The sequence below is a fragment of the Hyperolius riggenbachi genome, chromosome 4 (genome assembly GCF_040937935.1).
Source record: "Hyperolius riggenbachi isolate aHypRig1 chromosome 4, aHypRig1.pri, whole genome shotgun sequence".
NCBI lineage: Eukaryota > Metazoa > Chordata > Amphibia > Anura > Hyperoliidae > Hyperolius > Hyperolius riggenbachi.
In genome coordinates, this window is record NC_090649.1 from 468,954,001 (window position 1) to 468,973,407 (window position 19,407).

Here is a 19,407-nt window from a genome sequence, read left to right on the forward strand (position 1 = left end):
TTTTTGTATGTGTTTCTTGCTTGCAGGGCTGTTTCTAGCCTTTTTGTCACCCTAGGCAAGAAGTCCTGCGTCACCCTCCCCTCCCCCCTGAGAAAAAAACAAAAAACATGCATACACTAGAGAATCAAAGCCATGTGCCATATAAAGAGGCACACTGAGTTCCTGAGATAAAAACAACCCACGATTCAGCCGCATTTTGTTGCGCACCCCCTTCTTGCACTCCCCCAGCTTAGTGTGTAAATGCAGAGTATAGTGCAGCAGAAGCTCCAGTGTTGTGATTCTGCCTGTCCGCTCACTGCTCGGCCTAGTGCCCGGCTTCTCCTACCGCATGAAATGTGATTACACACGACATGAGGCGAAGGAGGTGCCAGCACTAGCGGGAGCAGGACAGACACAGCGCTGGACTCTGGCCAGGAGGTCAGAGTAAAGCTTCTGCTGCGCTATGCTCTGCATTTACACACTCAGCTGAAGGAGCAAAGGAGGGGGATGGGGACAGATAGTGGCAAAAGGAGATAGTAGAAGGAATAGGTGGACAGAGGGAGGCAAATAGGGGGACCGAAGGAGAAACAAAGGGGGACAAAAAAAAGCTTCCTACATACATGCAAAAGAAGCAGGTAATCGAACAACTGTGGGAGGTGGGGCTTTGTTCAGGGTGGGGCTCCATTTGGGGGCAGTGCTTCATTCAGAGGCAGGGCTTAATCCATGGGCATGGTTCCCCCCAGGACCAATGGCACTCCAGGCAATGGCCTGGAATGCCTTTGCCTAAAAACATCCCTGCTTGCTTGTCCTTAAGAGACTTGCAGGAAATGGAGATCCCATCTCATTTCTAGGTAGAGATCCCCTTGAACATTTACCTCATCAGCATTCCCAGCCTTAACAGAAAAAGAAAACATTTCAGCTTATTAAAAAGCCATCGTAGAATGTAGAATTAAGGTATGCAGATTCCAGCAGAGTGTCGCCATCCCGCATCCATTTTCTGCCTGTTAGCGCAATGGAATAAAATAGAAATCTGCTCCCATTGACTTTGTGTCTGGTCTTTGCCGTGGTAAAAAACACAAACTCCCAGTAGTCTTATCTGATTTCTGGAGGAAAATCTATTTCTGCATAACCAGGGCCCATTGGATAGTGCCTCTGCATTAATCCTTGATTCCTGCTCTTCCATTTACAATTCATATGCCGCATCTTTACTCCAATATGCATATTGGCATTAAGAAGGGAGCGCATTAAATAGCTCATTTTTGTCAGGCTTATTTTTTTTCCCCGTTGCCATTAATGGGGTGCATAATACAGGCAGACCGCCATGTCGTATTATGGCCTTCATCAATGTGCTTGTTTTTTTTCTTTTCCTACTTTTTGATTAATTGGGCCTTGAAGATGGAAGTTTCATTACATCCTGTGGGGAGGGGGCGGCGGTGTTTACAATAACAAGAGTAGATTTAAGGAAGAACTCTAGGAAAAGAGGTTGAGGCCATTATGCATTTAATTTTTCCACTTGAGTTATCTCCTAGGAGATAATTTTCCTCTTATCTTTAAGGCTCTTTCACAGTAAGACGTTGCGTTTGATGCGACGTTAAGGTCGCATAACGTGCCCCTAATGCAACGCATTGAAAGACTATAACTTGGACGTTATGTAGCCCTGCGTTTGGTGCGCCGTTTTCAACGCACAGTGATAGGACGAAAACGGCGCATGCGTAAAAAAAAAAAAAAAAAAAGAAAGAAAACATTACTGAGCATGTGCGAACAGTCTAACGCAGCTAAAAACGTGTATAACGCATAGCATGCAGCACTTCCATTTAACGTGCAGCGTTAGACACCAACGCAACGTCTGCACTGTGAACAGCCCATTGATTTTTCATTGCTGTAAGTTATTGTGCGTTACATTAGCAGTAAAGGATGGATCGCTATAACCACCTGTGTAGCCAACAGGAGCCTGGGATACCAAAGCATCAGTTTACGCAATAGCCAAGGAAGAATATCCTGCTGCACCGTTGTAGGGTAAAAAGATTTTTCCAACTTTATTTAACACATCGGCAAAAACACAGACAACAGCTCACGCGTATCGGAGCTCTGCATGGCTCCTTAGTCATAGCTATGATTAAGGACATGCAGAGCTCCGATACGCGTGAGCTGTTTTCTGTGTTTTTGCCGATGTGTTAAATAAAGTTGGAGAAATCTTTTTACCCTACAACGGTGCAGCAGGATATTCTTCCTTGCCTATTGTGCATTACAATTTCGTTGTAACGTGCGTCTTTAACGCCGCACTGTGAAAGAGCCCTAAAACAAACTTATCAACATTTTACAATTGAAAACGTATCCAAAAGTTGGGGAAAAGGACTATCACATTTATTTTGAGTATTTGCTTGCTTGCTTGTGACTTGAAAGGTGTTTTATGTGAAAAATTCACCTAGGAGAAAACTTATGAGAAAAGGTTAATTGCATATGGGCCTGAGTGTTTTTCTTATCCCCATGACTATGGCCTCAATTCACTAAGATCATGCTGGAGATAATAAGGCAAGAGAAAACTTACCTCCACACGTGAGAGAGTTATCTTACCTCTTCATTCCTTAAGTTACCTCTCCTGTAGTTAATTTACCTCCTCTGTAGTTAATTTACCTCCTCTGTAGTTAATTTACCTCCTCTGTAGTTATTTTCACATGCAGCTAATTAACAGCCTGTCTTTAACTCTGGAGTTATTTTAAGGATTGGAGAGTTAATTTAAAGACAGAAGAGTTAACTTTAGGTTTGCCTGAGGTAAAATGTTTCCTGAATACTACATGCCTTATCACCATGGTAACAACTCTAGAAGAGTTATTAAAGACAGGAGATAAGTTTAGTGAATTGAGGCCTATACCTCTTATTTATAGGGATGCTCTTTCAGATTCCGTAGTAAATTAAATTTCCTCTGATCGGAAATGACCATCCCTACGTTATTTATAAAACCATGGCAAGCTGATGGAAGCTGATCACTTCCCTGTCCTTTAGGCTACTTTCACACTGATAGGTTGAGAAGGACAACATAACCGCATCGCAGTGTGATTATACTGTAATGGAACATTCACGCATATGTGAATTTTGGGAGCCACGGAAAAATGGCGACAGGAACACTGACAATAGTAGAATATCTGTACATATACCGATCTTCTACTATTTAAAGTGTTAATTTTCGATAGTAAAATATCGGCAATTGCAATAACCGATATTTTTCTAAACCTAACCCTACTTTCACAAAGAACCTTCCCTCTCCCAAGCCTAACCTTAAAACTAGTGATACACACTAGAGGTGTGGCGCTTCACAGTGTAAAAAAGACTGAACAGGTTTTTCCCATATACATATATATGCTTCACTGTGAATGCTTCACTCTTTATAAAACCGAACAAATGTCCTCTTAAAACATATGACAGGAATGCATGTGCTTCACTGATATTGATTTACTCTTTCTAGTCTCAGGGACCTCCACCACACCCTTTGTGTGCGACTCACCAGATAAAAAGACCCTCCAGGGTCTATAAGCACCTTGGGACCGTTATGCGGGTCGTCCCCTCACCTCTCTGGCATCCACAACCTCCACTGTATTAAGAAGATCGTGAATCATTATAGCTTAGTCATTATAGCAGAGCCAGAAGGGGGTAGGCTTGGGCTTGAAAAGACATCAGAGAAGACAGGCTTGGCTGTGGTGATTCCTGAGCAAAGCCGGACTGAGTGCTCAGTCAGGGATTTTGTCGGGGCTGATGGCAAGCGGGCTGGGTGGTGGGGGATGGGGCGGAGAGCGGGGTGGGTGTTTTCTCTAGTGTTCCCACTGATAAACAGTATATGGTGGAATACATGGGGGTGCTTCTCTGATTCACTTTAAATCTGAAGAATGGGCAGGGCAAGCCAGACTCTTGGTCTGGTGATCTGGGTATCTTCATCCAGACCTTGATTCCCTTAGCTGTGTGGCTTAGAGCATTGTCCCCCTGCTCTGGAATGCCCCCCCCCCCCCCCCCCACACACACACACACACACACACACACATCTGCCACTCGCCATCCTTTGTTACCTTTAAAAGCTCCATAAAAACTCATTCGTTCCGACAAGCATATGCGCTACCCTAGGCCACTTCCCCTTTGTCCTAAGACCAAATTGCACTCCTACTAGGTATCCTAAAACACACTGCCTCTATATATTTGTTGTATACTACTCCTCCTGTTGTCCCCCAATTCCCTTTAAATTGTAAGCTCCCAAGGGCAGGGCTCTATGCCCCTTTCATGTCTTGGAAATTATTATACATTTTATGTATCATGTTACTTTTATCGCTGTCATTACCAATTCTGTATTTTGTATTCTGTATTTTGTATCATTTTTGTATTGTATCACTAATTATGTATCTTGTATATTGATGTACACTGTTGTCTGTTTTATTATGTACCCCATGTTTGTGTCTTACTTTGTACAGCACTAGGGAATTGGTTGGCGCTTTATAAATCAATAATAATAATTGTGGAGGTTGTGGATGCCAGAGAGGTGACGGATGACCCACATAACGGTCCCAAGGGGCTTATAGGGAGGGTCTCTTTATCTGGTGAGTCGCACACAAAGGGTGTGGTGGAGGTCCCTGAGACTAGAAAGAGTGAATCAATATCAGTGAAGCATATGCATTCCTGTCATATGTTTTTAGTGGATATTTGTTTAGTTTTATAAAGAGTGAAGCATTAACAGTGAAGCATATATATATGTATTCATGCTTTTATGGGAAAAACGTGTTAAGTCTTTTTTACACTGTGAAGCGCCAACCTCTCTTAGGGCTTGATTCACAAAAGAGTGCTAACTGTTAGCATGGCCGTTTCCGCGTGAATTTTTGCGTTTGTGCGCAAATGAAAATTTTTGTGCGAAATCATTATCGTTTTCGTGCGCAAACGCGAATTTTCGATAACGATTTCACGCGAAATTCACGGTCGCTTCCAAAAACGTTTAATTGCGCATGAAAATTCGCAATCGCGGGCAAACAAGAAAATTCACGCGAAAACGGCCATGCTTACAGTTAGGGCTCTCTTTTGTGAATCAAGCCCTAAGTGTTAAAACTAGTGATGATTGTAATCAGCTAATTGCGATTACGCAAAATTAAATGTAAATACATAATTAAAAATTGTTAATTGAATTGACTTTGTATAATAATTCATAATTATGCATGAATTTACGCGTAATTTATGTGTAATTTCGTGCCGACTTTGGCGGTGAATAGCAAAGCCCCCATATATGCTATTGCTACGCTTAATTGCTTATGTTAAATATGTTAAGGAGAATAATGGGTGCAAGTCAAAAAAATAATTTTTCAAAAAGACCTTGTCGTTTTTGAGAAAATTAATTTTAAAAAATGGAAAGAAAAATTGTTTTTAAACTCAGAAAAAACGTCAGTTTAAAAACCATTTTTTTTTAAATTTTATAAATCTATTTTCTCACAAACAACAAGGTCTTTTTGAACTATTATTTTTTTTTTACTCACTAGTCTCCTAAACATATGTAACAATTTTGGTAGCAATAGCATATATGGGGGTTTTGCTATTCACTGTCAAAGTCGGCAGAAAAGTACACATAAATTCAGGCGTAATTATAAATGCTTACAGTTAACTATGAAATTAATTACCAGTTTCCCCTGAAATTTCGCATTACGATGCTTAATTGCGAATTACGATGCGTAACTACGTATAGGCGTAATTTCTGCTCATCACTACTTAAAGAGACACTGTAATGAGAAAAACGTCCCCTGGGGGGTACTCACCTCGGGAGGGGGAAACCTCAGGGTCCCAATGAGGCTTCCCCTGTCCTCCTCTGTCCCATGGGGATCTCACTGCAGCCCTTCAAAGCCAGCGCGACAAATCCGACAGTCTGTTCAATATGTACCTTTCCAGGCTCCAGCGGGGGCGCTGTTTCGGCTCTTCTGACAGAGATAGGTGGAAATAGCCGATCTCTGTCAGGTCCGCTCTACTGCGTTGGTGCAGGAGACTTGCGCCTGCGCAGTAGAGAGGCCCGACGGAGATCGGCTATTTCCGCCTATCTCCGTGTGAAGAGCGGATACTGCGCCTGCGCTGGAACCATGGAGGTAAATATTTACATCGCCGCCGCTCCGGGAGGATTTTCACCGCCGTGGGACCGAGGAGGATGTGGGAAGCCTCAACAGGATCCGGAGGCTTCCCCCACTCGAGGTGAGTACCCCCAGGGGACATTTTTTCGTTACAGATTTTGTTTAAAACCCTCTATCTGGCACCTTACCCTAACCCTCTCCCCCTGCACAAATCCCCTACCTGACGCCTAACCCTCTCCCCCTGCACAAATCCCCTACCTGACGCCTAACCCTCTCCCCCTGCACCAATACCCTACCTGACGCCTAACCCTCTCCCCCTGCACAAATCCCCTACCTGACGCCTAACCCTCTCCCCCTGCACAAATCCCCTACCTGACGCCTAACCCTCTCCCCCTGCACAAATCCCCTACCTGACGCCTAACCCTCTCCCCCTGCACAAATCCCCTACCTGACGCCTAACCCTCTCCCCCTGCACAAATCCCCTACCTGACGCCTAACCCTCTCCCCCTGCACCAATACCCTACCTGACGCCTAACCCTCTCCCCCTGCACAAATCCCCTACCTGGCGCCTAACCCTCTCCCCCTGCACAAATCCCCTACCTGACGCCTAACCCTCTCCCCCTGCACAAATCCCCTACCTGACGCCTAACCCTCTCCCCCTGCACAAATCCCCTACCTGACGCCTAACCCTCTCCCCCTGCACAAATCCCCTACCTGACGCCTAACCCTCTCCCCCCTGCACAAATCCCCTACCTGACGCCTAACCCTCTCCCCCTGCACAAGTCCCCTACCTGACGCCTAACCCTCTCCCCCTGCACAAATCCCCTACCTGACGCCTAACCCTCTCCCCTGCACAAATCCCCTACCTGACGCCTAACCCTAACCGTCCGCCCCTGCACAAATCCCCTTCCCGATGCCTAACACTTACCACCCCCAACTCTGACAACAACCTCCAACAACCTTCCTGACAACTAATCCTAATCAACCCCCCTGCACACACAAAAAAAACAACCCCTAAAAAACGATAATTATCTTATTAATTTCCCCTTTGTCGCCAGCTTAAGAATAATAATTATCGAGTACCGCCTGGCCCCCAAATTTCCACTTTTTCTCCGGCTTGAAAACTAAAGGGGAAAACAAAACATAAGAAATTATCACGGGCGCAGCCTGGCGCCCAGATTTGTCCAGAAGCCATATGTGCCTGATTTGCCCAATAGTCGTGTTAGTAGTGTAGCCGTAGGAATAATGCGCGGCATGATGTGTGTTACCGGACAATGTGCGTACAGTTGTTTACAGTTTTAGTATAAAATCTATTCCCCTACTGATAACCTAATTTTTCTGTCTCCTATGTAGTTGAGCTGCAAGATATTGCTAGCGGCCAAATTACACCATTTTATTCGTAATTTGGGTTCTGGCTGTTGACGGCGCTCTAAGTACTCACTGAGGACCACTATAGCCATAATTCACATTATGGCCTATGGTGACGTCCAAATCGCGGGCATCGCGCAGTGCCCAAGTTACATCCTTTGCTGTATGCGTTGCAACGCCTTCATAAACTGAGCCGGCCAAGCCCTCTGCAAAACTCTTAAGCCACCCCAATCAAAAATTTGTCTAGGCCCCTCTGCACCACCTCAGGCCTGAAACCCACTACAAAGCGCAAATCACTATCGCAATTGCTAGCGATTTGTGATAGCGTTTTGCATGCGATTTTGGGAGCGATTTCTTTCGCATAGAGGCAGAGCTTTAGGCTGCAGCTCTGCCTCTACTCGCGTCCATCAGCGCAGAACGCCGCCTCTCCCCGCCCCTTTCAGTCTTCTTTCACTGAGAGGGGCGGGGAGAGGCAGCGATCAGTGCTGATCGACGCGCATGGAGGCAGAGCTACAGCCCGAAGCTCTGCCTTCTTAGGGCAGCAAAATCCATGACCAAGAAAGCCGTGAATTTTGCCAGGGGAGTTTAGGGTGATTTATTCCTTATTCAGCTGTGGGGATGCTGTGTTTTAATAGGGGCAATGATGTTAAAGAGGTTTTTAACCACTTCAGCCTACAGCTTCGAAAATCTTATGCATCCAAGCAATGTTCACCTCCCATTCATTCGCTAATAACTTTATCGCTACTTATCAAAATTAATTGATCTATATCTCGTTTTTTCCGCCACTAATTAGGCTTTCTTTAGGTAGTACATTTTGCTAAGAGCCACTTTACTGTAAATACATTTTAACAGGAAGATTAAGATAGAAATGGAAAAAAAAACATTATTTCTCAGTTTTTAGCCATTATAGTTTAAAATTAATACATGCTACAGTAATTAAAACCCATGCATTTTATGTGCCCATTTGTCCCGCTTATTACACCATTTAAATTACGTCCCTATCACAATTTATGGCGCCGATATTTTATTTAGAAATAAAGGTGCATTTTTTCAATTTGCGTCGATCACTATTTACAAGCTTATAATTTTGAAAAATGTAATAAGATACTCTCTTGACATGTATATTTAAAAAGTTCAGACCCTTAGGTAACTATTTATGTAGTTTTTTTTTTTTTAATTGTAATTTTTTTTATTATTTTTTTTAATACAAAAATGTATTTGGGTAATTTTAGTTTGGGAGGTAAATAGCCAATTTTAGATGTAAAATAATGTATTTTTTATTCAATACAGGTATGTGGGTGCAGTTTACTATTTGGCCACAAGATGGCCACATTCAAAAAGTTCCTAGATGCGAACGATGTCGCATCTAGGAACTAAAATGAAGAGAAGTTGTTTCCTGGGGGCAGAAATACCACGCTCTCTGATGAGAAAGCGTCGGTATTTCTGCCGGGGACTTGGATCGGTGAATGGGAATTATATTCCCATTCACTGATCGGGGGGGCAGCGGGAGGTAGCAGGGGCGCGCGCGGGCGCGCGCCCGATCGCGCGCAACACACGGCTGCAGCACCACTGCCTATCTGGACGGATATATGCGTCCAGATATGGCGAAGTGGTTAAAGTAAAAACCTCATTTTTTAGGAGAGTACAGATTCTCTTTAATTGAAATCGCTGTAGTGCAATTTGTCCCATCTATTAACATTTAAGGAAATCGCTAGCGATTTAAAGCGCTCCCTAAACGCTTAAAAAAACACTCTAGTGGGTTCCAGCTCTTATAATTGCTTTCTCTAGAGTTAGCAGAGCATGCCAGCAGCATACATTACCTGTCAGCAGAGCATGTCTTCTTCCCTTCACAGCAGCTCCACAGAGTGTAACTCCCTGCGGCTCCCTGATGCCTGTCACATGACATGCAGTCACATGACATGCACAGGGACAGAAGCCACAAGGAGTTATACTGTATGGCATGGTTGAAGAGAGGAGTAAAGAGGGCTTCACTGACGGGTAATGTATGACGCTTCCGCTGCCACGCCCTGCAGCTCATGACAGAAACAGACCCCCTTTGCCCCCCCATTCCCCGCGCGATGGCAGGGGTCGCAAGAGCTAGTGTTACTTCCCTGGCTGTGATGCTGCTTTTATAGGATGTGCCAATGTGAAACAAGGGCTTTTTTACAGTACATGCGAATTCCGATTTTGTTTAGATTTTACATGCGGTTCCAATTTTTGATGCAATTACAAACTCTTGCATGCTGTGTTTTTTCTGCGTTTTTTCTTCTTGTGTTGCTAGCATTCGAGGCTCTCCCCTCTGCGCTCCCCTCCAGCTTAAATGTGTGTCCGTGGGCAGTGGCGGGCTGGAAACAGATACATACCTTCCGTGCGCTCCACCAGCCTGCGTTCCGCTCGCTAGCTTCTGACGTCGCGTATAACAGGAAGTCGCGTCAGAGGCTAGCGAGAGGAACGCAGGCTGGAGCGCACGGAAGGTATGTATCTGGTTCCTGCCCGCCGCTGCCCACGGACACACATTTAAGCTGGAGGGGAGAGTCTCGAGGTAAGGGAGAGGGGGGGAACTTCCCCTCTCCCCACCGACTGCGGCCACGGCTTTCCCCTCATGCTGCCACCCCTCCAGCCCCCACAAAACGGCCCCGTACGGGCCCGGTGGGGCCTAGTTATGCCCCTGATTTGAAAGCTGCTTTTAAAGCATACAGAAAAAAAGACACCTGGAAATAAAGGGCACGGGATTGGCACTAGTAAAATATCGCTAAAATTAGCAATGATCTACTACTGGATTTTGATAGAAAAATATTGCTAATATTTACCAATATTTTACTATGGCTAAACCTAACCCTACTCTTACACAGAACCCTCTTCTGGTGATAACTAACCCTAAGACACCCTACTGGTGGTGCCCAACCCTAAACCCCCCTGGTGGTGCCTAACCCTAAACCCCCCTGGTGGTGCCTAACCCTAAGACCCCCTCTGGTGGTGCCTAACCCTAAACCTCCCTGGTGGTGCCTAAACCTAACCCTCCCTGGTGGCACCTAGCCCTAAATCCCCCTCTTAACCCCCCCCCCCTTTTCCACAAAGCATAGATATGCGGCAACAAAAGTAAAATTCGGCGCCCGGAGGTGCCCGATTAGCATGAAGAAGGTGCAATGTTGGCAGCCAGTGGCACCCGATAAAATCGGGGACGCTGGGGCGCGGAAAAGCAAATTGTGGTGTTGCATAGTGGGCACTCCGCTATTCTGTGCTACACATACAATTCATTATATTTTATGTTCGCTTCATATTCACTTTAAAGCAATGTGCAAAATGCGTTGATCCTATATGAGAGTGTGGGGGGGGGGGGGGGAGGGGTAAAAGGGATTATCATTTTGGTACACCCTCCATACAGGACGTAAAAACATGACTTCAATAGAGATATCCCGAACGGTTCGCCGGTGAACGGTTCCAGGCGAACTTCGGGGGTTCAAAGGCAAACTTTCACGGAAGTTCGATTCGCCCCACAATGCTCTATTGAGCAAAACTTTGACCCTCTACATCACAGTCAGCAGACACAATGTTGCCAATCAGACTGCACTCACTGGTGGAGCCCCACCCCCCCCCCTTATACAAGGCAAGGTCCTTGAGCCATTTGACTCACTCGTCTGCCTATACTAATTAGTTAAGGGACAGCTGCTACACACTCTGCTAGGGAGATTTTAATTAGCCTCTTGTGCCTCCCTCCTACCCTTCTACCCTTCTTACCCTTTTCTCATCTGCCAGGGAATTCCAGTATTTCAAAAACCAGCTTACATACCATGACTGGGATTTGAACCCAGGTCTCAGTGTATGGTAGGTAACTAATATATCCATTATACCACCAACACTACTAGCTGAAAGTAGCTGAAAGCTGAAAGTAGCTGAAACTAGCCTAGCATGTACCATTTATGCTCAATACAAGAGAAAAATTAGACAAGACAAGTAACATTTATATCATACTTTTCTCCTGGCAGACTCAAAGCACCAGAGCTGCAGCTACTAGGGCACACTCTATAGGCAGTAGCAGTGTTAGGAAGACTTGCCTAAGGTCTCCTACTGAATAGGTGCTGACTTACTGAACAGAGACGAGATTCAAACCCTGGTCTCCTGTGTCAGAGGCAGAGCCCTTAACCATTACACCATGCAGCCACTGCTTACGGATATGTAGCCAGACATGGCCTTGTCTTTTGTGTTCAACAGTTGTCAAGAGAAAAATTAGACAAGATAGCAGTGTTAGGAAGACTTGCCTAAGGTCTCCTACTGAATAGGTGCTGGCTTACTGAACAGACATAGACGAGATTTGAACTCTGGTCTCATGTGTCAGAGGCAGAGCCCTTAACCATTACACCATCCAGCCACTGCTTACAGATATGTAGCCAGACATGGCCTTGCCTTTTGTGTTCAACAGTTGTCCAAAGAGAACCCCAGATAGCCAGGTAGATTCATATCTCTCTCTCTGGAGGGTGGAGGGTGGAGGGAGAAGGGTGGAGGGTTCAGAAGTCTTGAAACATGCTTTCTATGAATATTTCAGCCAGTAGAAATTTTTCTAAATTTTAAAGTTCGCCTCCCCATTGAAGTGAATTGCGGTTCGCAAACCGAACTTTCCGCGAAGGTTCGCGAACCGAAAATCGGAGGTTCGCGACATCTCTAGACTTCAATGCAACACACATACTTAAAAAGCAATGAACAGAAACGTTGGTGTTATGTAAATGCAAAAATAATATGAGAGAGATGGGGGAAGGGGATAATCATTTTCAAAAACCCCCATACAGGTTGTAAAAACTTTCTGAGAACTGTCGGACAACTCTTTGTAGTTGCTTACAACTGCCAAGATTCTGTAATGAGAGAGACCCGGAGCCCAATGGTGCAGTATCGTCAGGGTATGTTGATTTAATTAGAGTAGTAAATTATACTCAAAAGGGAGGGTTGCACTTCTGCAACCAACGTCAGAGCTTGCAGGAAATTAAACCATTCCTGTTCGGTATGCCAGGTCTGCGGTGGAGATGCTGGTTGGTCGTCCCCTTTGCTTATTGAAACATGTGGTGTACAATACCCTCAAGGGTTACTAATATCTAAATTATGAGTCTAAGTATAAGAGTAGTTTGACCTTACTTCCATCAATGAACAAACCACATGACATAGGTATAATATTTATTGATGGACATAAGACAACGCGTTTCACGAGTACCGGCCCGCTTCCTCAGGTCAAAAGAAAGTGCCTAAGTCTGCTGTAGTCACAAGTGTGGGCAGCTCACTCGTGACAAAACAACTGCATATTTAGGCACTTTTTTTGTTTGTTCGTTGATGGAGGTGGATCAAACTACTCCTAGGGATGGCCGGAAATGCCGATTTCCGATTCTGCAGAAATTCCACTTTCCATCAATGCCGATTTCCGTGAATTTCCACATTCCAATGCGGATTCCCGCTAAAAATGTCTGCATTCTCTGATTGTCTTTTTCATTGTAAGTCATCTAATTGGGTAAAAATTACCAAATAGTGGTAAGCGGAGTTCAGTGAAAAACTGCATTCTCTGACTGGCTTTTTCATTCCAACTTCTGATTGGCTTAAAATCACCAAATATCGGTAATGCGGATTTTCCACCAAAATGTACACCTAAATGCGCATTCTCTAATTGGATTATTCAATCTGAGTCTTCTGACTATCTTAAAATTAAGGCATATCGGTAAGCGAATTTTCAGCAGAAATTACCGCACTTTCCGCCGAAATCTGCTTACTGCATTCCGATGCGGAAATGAGGATTTCCAATTGGAAATGTGGAAATCCGAATGAGCGTCTCTAACTACTCACATACTTAGCCTCATCATTTAGATTCTAAGCAATTTCAGGGTGCCTCCTACAATCCTTTTTAGTAAAAACATTCTGCCATTCAGGGGCTTTTCACACTGGGGCGGTGCAGTATTTTTACCGCACCCCACCGCAGGGCAATAAAAGGCTATGGGCCCTTTCATACCGGCGCATTGCAGCATGATACGACGGAAGTGACGTTTTCAACACATCCCTGACGCTAGGGCAAACCTATGTTACCATGTGGTTTCCGTGTTGACCTGTGGCGAACTGTATGTCATGTAAGTCTCATGTGACGCGTGTGTGTTAAAATGCTTGCCACAAGTTTTACACGTTGCGTGTAAGTATATTTTAGCAATGCACTTCTGTGCATGTGATTGTTTCGGCCACAGGAAGTGATCATCACTTCCTGCTTGGCCGGCTGCCAGACGGGGATCACCGCGTAATAATGCGGTTATCCCTGCAGGCTAATTTTCACTCTGAAACCGGCGTAAAGCTAACCGAAAGGTTTTTTGTTTTTCTTTTTCGGTTTCCTACAGAAATCTTTAACGTGAAAAGAAACACATCGGCCATTCTATAAGCACACAAGAAGCGCGGGGATCTGATTAATGGTCCGCATGTTAACATGATTAATACGGCCTCCAATTGGCATTTGGTATCGCTACTAAGCTGAAATAATTGTTGCCTGTCCCGCTCTTTAGCCATTAAAAGAGACCATAGAAAGTGTCCGTCTGATTCTCGATTTCAAACTGTGCCATCCAATCAATTCTTTTTAGTCTGTCTGTCTCTAGATTTACTCGCGAGCCATAGTAAAATGAGGAAGCTTTCATTAATCTTTCAGATGCTCCGTATTAATGACAAGGCTCTTGCATGAACAATGTAACAGCAATTAAAAAGCCCATTAATCTGCATTACAGCTATTAAAGATGCATGTCATTAAAGGGTATGGAGTTTGATTCATTCCAGCCACCCCCCTCCAAAAAATGAAGCAATTACACTCTGGCAATGCACTTTGTCATCAAATTAGGTTCTTGGTTTTTGCAGAAAATGGCTCGGCAGCCTTCAGATCCCTCTGTTTTATTATTCATGATGGAGATGGGGGGAAAGTCAAGGCCTCCGGAATTGCTTTACCTTCCTCCAGAGTGGTGACGTTCGCTAGGCGGGAGATCTCGCTGCAGCCGGATAGAGAGCAGGCCGATAATGTTACCGTGTACCTCGTAAAGGGCAGCAGGCCTGCCAGGGCGCCTGAAAGAGAAAGGGACAGGTGATCACAATCAGAATCGGCTTCATTCGCCAAGTGCCACCCCGGAACGATTTGTGGTGCACACTGCACACCAGTGAAGAATGAAAATGCCAAATTTTTTTTTTTTGGGCAAAAAATAATGTTAAATTCGATTTTCCAGCGAAAATGCCATCTAATACATTTTTCGTTCTTTTTTTGAGTTTTTGCGTTTTTCATGATGATTTTTTACAGTAAAAATATCGTTTTTGCTATTTTCGTGAACAATTTCTTGAAACAGAAAATAGCATTTTCAATGCAAAAATGACTTTCGGGAATGTTCGCAAGCAACACTGGTACACACGACAATGACATAGTGTAAATAACAACATAACAAACATATGACAAAATAACATAGTGCAAATGGCCAACATAACATCATGGCCTCGATTCATCAAGACTTATCGAATCAATTACCGACAGCTCGGTAAAATACCGAACTCGATAAGTTGATTTCAGGATTTATCAAAGTTATCTACAGCTGTTAGCGAGCATTTGGTAATCATTCGGTAACAATGCGATAAAATGGAAGAAAGTGCAATTCATGAAAGTGGGCGTGGTTTAGCGTTACATTTAGGATTAGTTATCTCCTTCACTGGTCTGTCGTTATTCCTGTCAGATCATTGCTGACAGAGAGGATGGAGCCATTTGAAGTGGTTATGTATCAGCTGAGAGTGATGCAAAGGCGCAGAAGGGCAAGAATAAGGTCTAGAACAATATCAATTTGCAAGAGAATGGATTTATTTGCTATACCAGGACATCAGTATTTCTCTTGAATCATCGTGTAAGAGAACACAGGCAGTGCCAGGGTTAACTAAATTGCTAGCTGCACTACATTTTTTCAGAAAAGGCTCCTATCAAGCCATAGCTGGCAAAATTGTGGGATTATCCCAAACCACTTCCAGAATCGTGGTCCAGGTGTTAAGCCCTATTCGGAATGTTACTATGTGGTGTTCAAAGGACTGCCTTTTTACCCACAATTCCATGGGAATCTTATGGCCTTGTGTTAGATTACCACTGTAAAATGGAAATATCGTCACGTTACCGAATGGTTACCGAATTGTTAATTCACACCGAATGCGCAAAAACCTTGATGAATACAACCAGAAATCGATAAACTTTGAATATGGTAATTTAACGAACTGGAAAAAGCTATCGCAAAGACAATGATGAATCGAGGCCCATATGACATAACAACAACAAGTGACACAGTGCAACTGATGGAAGACTACATAAGGACATGTACAGTACATTAGCACCCCAGAGGTACTGGGGATGAAGTCCGGGAGGTTACATTCGGAAAGGTGCTTGAGTTCAGGACTGCATGGGGGAAGAAGGTTTTCCTGTGCCTAGAGGTTTAGGTGAGGATGGTCTTGTAGAGTCGTCCTGAGAGAAGGAGGGGGAAGAAACGACTGCCGGGTGGGAGGGATCAAACATTATCCTGTTGGCCCTGGAGCTCATCTAGATGTATGAAGGAGGACCAGCCAGGTATATATATATATATATATATGTATGTATATATATATATATATATATATATATATGTATGTATACATATATGTATGTATATATATATATATATATATATATATATATATATATATATATATGTATGTATATATATATATGTATGTATATATATATATATATATATATATATATATATATATATATATATATATATGTATATATGTATGTATGTATGTATATAAATAAATAAATATATATATATATATATATATATATATATATATATATATATATTGTGTTGCGGTGCGATGCTATGATCCTGCCGCATCCCACGCGACGCAAAAAATGTCAATCATATGACCCTGTGGCAGAGTGCGTCAACAGGGACATATGCATAGCACCGCCCCCTGCTCAGTGACGTATTCCCTGCTAGACAGGAAGTACATCACGGGATTCCCGTCGGTCCGTGCATTCGCACCGCAACACACCATACTCCATCATTCCCACTTACTGTGTCGCCCATTGACTTCCATTACCACACAAGCACCACGCAATTAGCACGGCTGTGTGTCAGGCTTGGGGTGGGATGAACACTTTGGGCACATTGCAACATGGAAAGTGTGCTAGGCCCCATTGACTTGCATTGCCATTGCGTTCCCCTCTAGTAGAACAGGGTAATGCAATGCACACTTGTAATGCAAATGTAACAGGGGCCTCAACATAGGGGGAAAATTTGGTGATGATAGCATGCACGGGGGTTTTGTTATTAACTTGGGAAGTCGTCCCTATTGACTCCAATGGAAGGAAGGAACACAGTACTCGGAACAGAGCAATTTCAGATTTTCGTGTTTGTACTTGGAACTGTGAAAATCGGAACTGTTCCAATTCCCAAAGCACAAACTAGAGTTGAGCCGAAATTTTCGTAATTTCGCATTACTAAAATTACGCATGCGAAATTTGCGATTACGATGCGAAATTACGGTAGCGTAATTGCCATTAAAATCGTAATTGAAAATACCGTAAGCGTAATTTTCAACGCGTAATTTCGCGTTTCGTTCATGCCGTAATTTCGCATTAAACGCTACCGTAATTTCGCGTTAAACCGTAACGCTCCGTATAATATAAAAAAGCCGCCGACTTTAAGGGTTAATAGCAAAGCCCCCTTAAATGCTAAGAGCCTCAAATTTAGAGAATATATTAAGGAGATCAGGAGGAATAAGAGGAACATTTTTTTTTTCAAAAAGACCTTATAGTTTTTGAGAAAATCGATGTTAAAGTTTCAAAGGAAAAATGTAAACATTTAAAAACCCGCCGACTTTAACGGTTAATAGCAAAGCCTGCTTAAAGTTTAGGAACACCAAATTCCCAGGGTATATTAAGGGGATCAGTGGGAATAAGAGGAAAATTTTTTTTTTCAAAAAGACCTTATAGTTTTTGAGAAAATCGCTTTTTAAGTTTCAAGGGCGAAAATGTCTTTTAAATGCGGAAAATGTCAGTTTTTTTTGCACAGGTAACAATGGTGTATTATTTTCATAGATTCCCCCAAGTGGGAAGAGTTTTACTTACTTCGTTCTGAGTGTGGGAAATATAAAAAAAAAACGACGTGGGGTCCCCCCTCCCAGACCTCTTTAACCCCTTGTCCCCCATGCAGGCTGGGATAGCCAGAATGCGGAGCACCGGCCGCGTGGGGCTCCGCACCCTGACTATACCAGCCCGCATGGTCCATGGATTGGGGGGTCTCGGAAGGGGAGGGGCAGCCAAGCTTTCCCCTCCCCCTCCGAGCCCTTGTCCAATCCAAGGACAAGGGGCTCTTCTCCACCTCCGATAGGCGGTGGAGGTGGAGGCCGCGATTTCCTGGGGGGGGGGTTCATGGTGGAATCTGGGAGTCCCCTTTAAAAAGGGGTCCCCCAGATGCCCACCCCCCCTCCCAGAAGAAATGAGTATAGAGGTACTTGTACCCCTTACCCATTTCCTTTAAGAGTTAAAGTAAATAAACACACAGACACTTAGAAAAAGTATTTTAATTGAACAAAAAACATAACCACGAATAAAGTCCTTTAATATTCTTAATTAACCATTAATACTTACCTGTCCCTTTAAATAAATGATCCCTCGCAATATCCTCGGAAATGTTCTATCAGTTACAATGTAACAAAGTTATTACAATGTAACAACTTTGTTACATTGTAACTACGCCGCACCCGACGTCACTCGCCGCCGCCGCGTCTGTGCTGCACGGACCCGACAGAGCTCTGAGCTATAGCTCAGAGCTCTCTAAGCATCTTTGTATTTGGGCTCCAAGGAGCCCCATTGGTCCTTAGCAGACCAATGGGGTTCCTTCTGATTTAAAGGAACCCCATTGGTCTGCTAAGGACCAATGGGGCTCCTTGGAGCCCAAATACAAAGATGCTTAGAGAGCTCTGAGCTATATAGCTCAGAGCTCTGTCGGGTCCGTGCAGCACAGACGCGGCAGCGGCGGCGGCGAGTGACGTCGGGTGCGGCGTAGTTACAATGTAACAAAGTTGTTACATTGTAATAACTTTGTTACATTGTAACTGATAGAACATTTCCGAGGATATTGCGAGGGATCATTTATTTAAAGGGACAGGTAAGTATTAATGGTTAATTAAGAATATTAAAGGACTTTTTTCGTGGTTATGTTTTTTGTTCAATTAAAATACTTTTTCTAAGTGTCTGTGTGTTTATTTACTTTAACTCTTAAAGGAAATGGGTAAGGGGTACAAGTACCTCTATACTCATTTCTCCTGGGAGGGGGGGTGGGCATCTGGGGGACCCCTTTTTAAAGGGGACTCCCAGATTCCACCATGAACCCCCCCCCAGGAAATCGCGGCCTCCACCTCCACCGCCCATCGGAGGTGGAGAAGAGCCCCTTGTCCTTGGATTGGACAAGGGCTCGGAGGGGGAGGGGAAAGCTTGGCTGCCCCTCCCCTTCCGTGACCCCCCAATCCATGGACCATGCAGGCTGGTATAGTCAGGGTGCGGAGCCCCACGCGGCCGGTGCTCCGCATTCTGGCTATCCCAGCCTGCATGGGGGACAAGGGGTTAAAGAGGTCTGGGAGGGGGGACCCCACGTCGGTTTTTTTTTATATTTTCCACACTCAGAACGAAGTAAGTAAAACTCTTCCCACTTGGGGGAATCTATGAAAATAATACACTATTGTTACCTGTGCAAAAAAAACTGACATTTTCCGCATTTAAAAGACATTTTCGCCCTTGAAACTTAAAAATCGATTTTCTCAAAAACTATAAGGTCTTTTTGAAAAAAAAAATTGTTCCTCTTATTCCCACTGATCCCCTTAATATACCCTGGGAATTTGGTGTTCCTAAACTTTAAGCAGGCTTTGCTATTAACCGTTAAAGTCGGCGGGTTTTTAAAGGTTTACATTTTTCCTT

General features: G+C 44.0%; 1 protein-coding gene across 7 annotated transcripts in view; it reads right to left on the reverse strand.

The window, feature by feature from the left end:
• The window catches only part of USH2A (usherin), a 1,078,291-nt gene that overhangs the window by 580,661 nt on the left and 478,223 nt on the right, over positions 1 to 19,407 (reverse strand). For all 7 annotated transcript variants that reach the window (XM_068232882.1, XM_068232881.1, XM_068232884.1 and 4 more), the window contains one exon: positions 14,376 to 14,489. In XM_068232882.1, the coding sequence (XP_068088983.1) occupies positions 14,376 to 14,489 (114 nt within the window). The remainder of the gene's footprint in view (positions 1 to 14,375; positions 14,490 to 19,407) is intronic.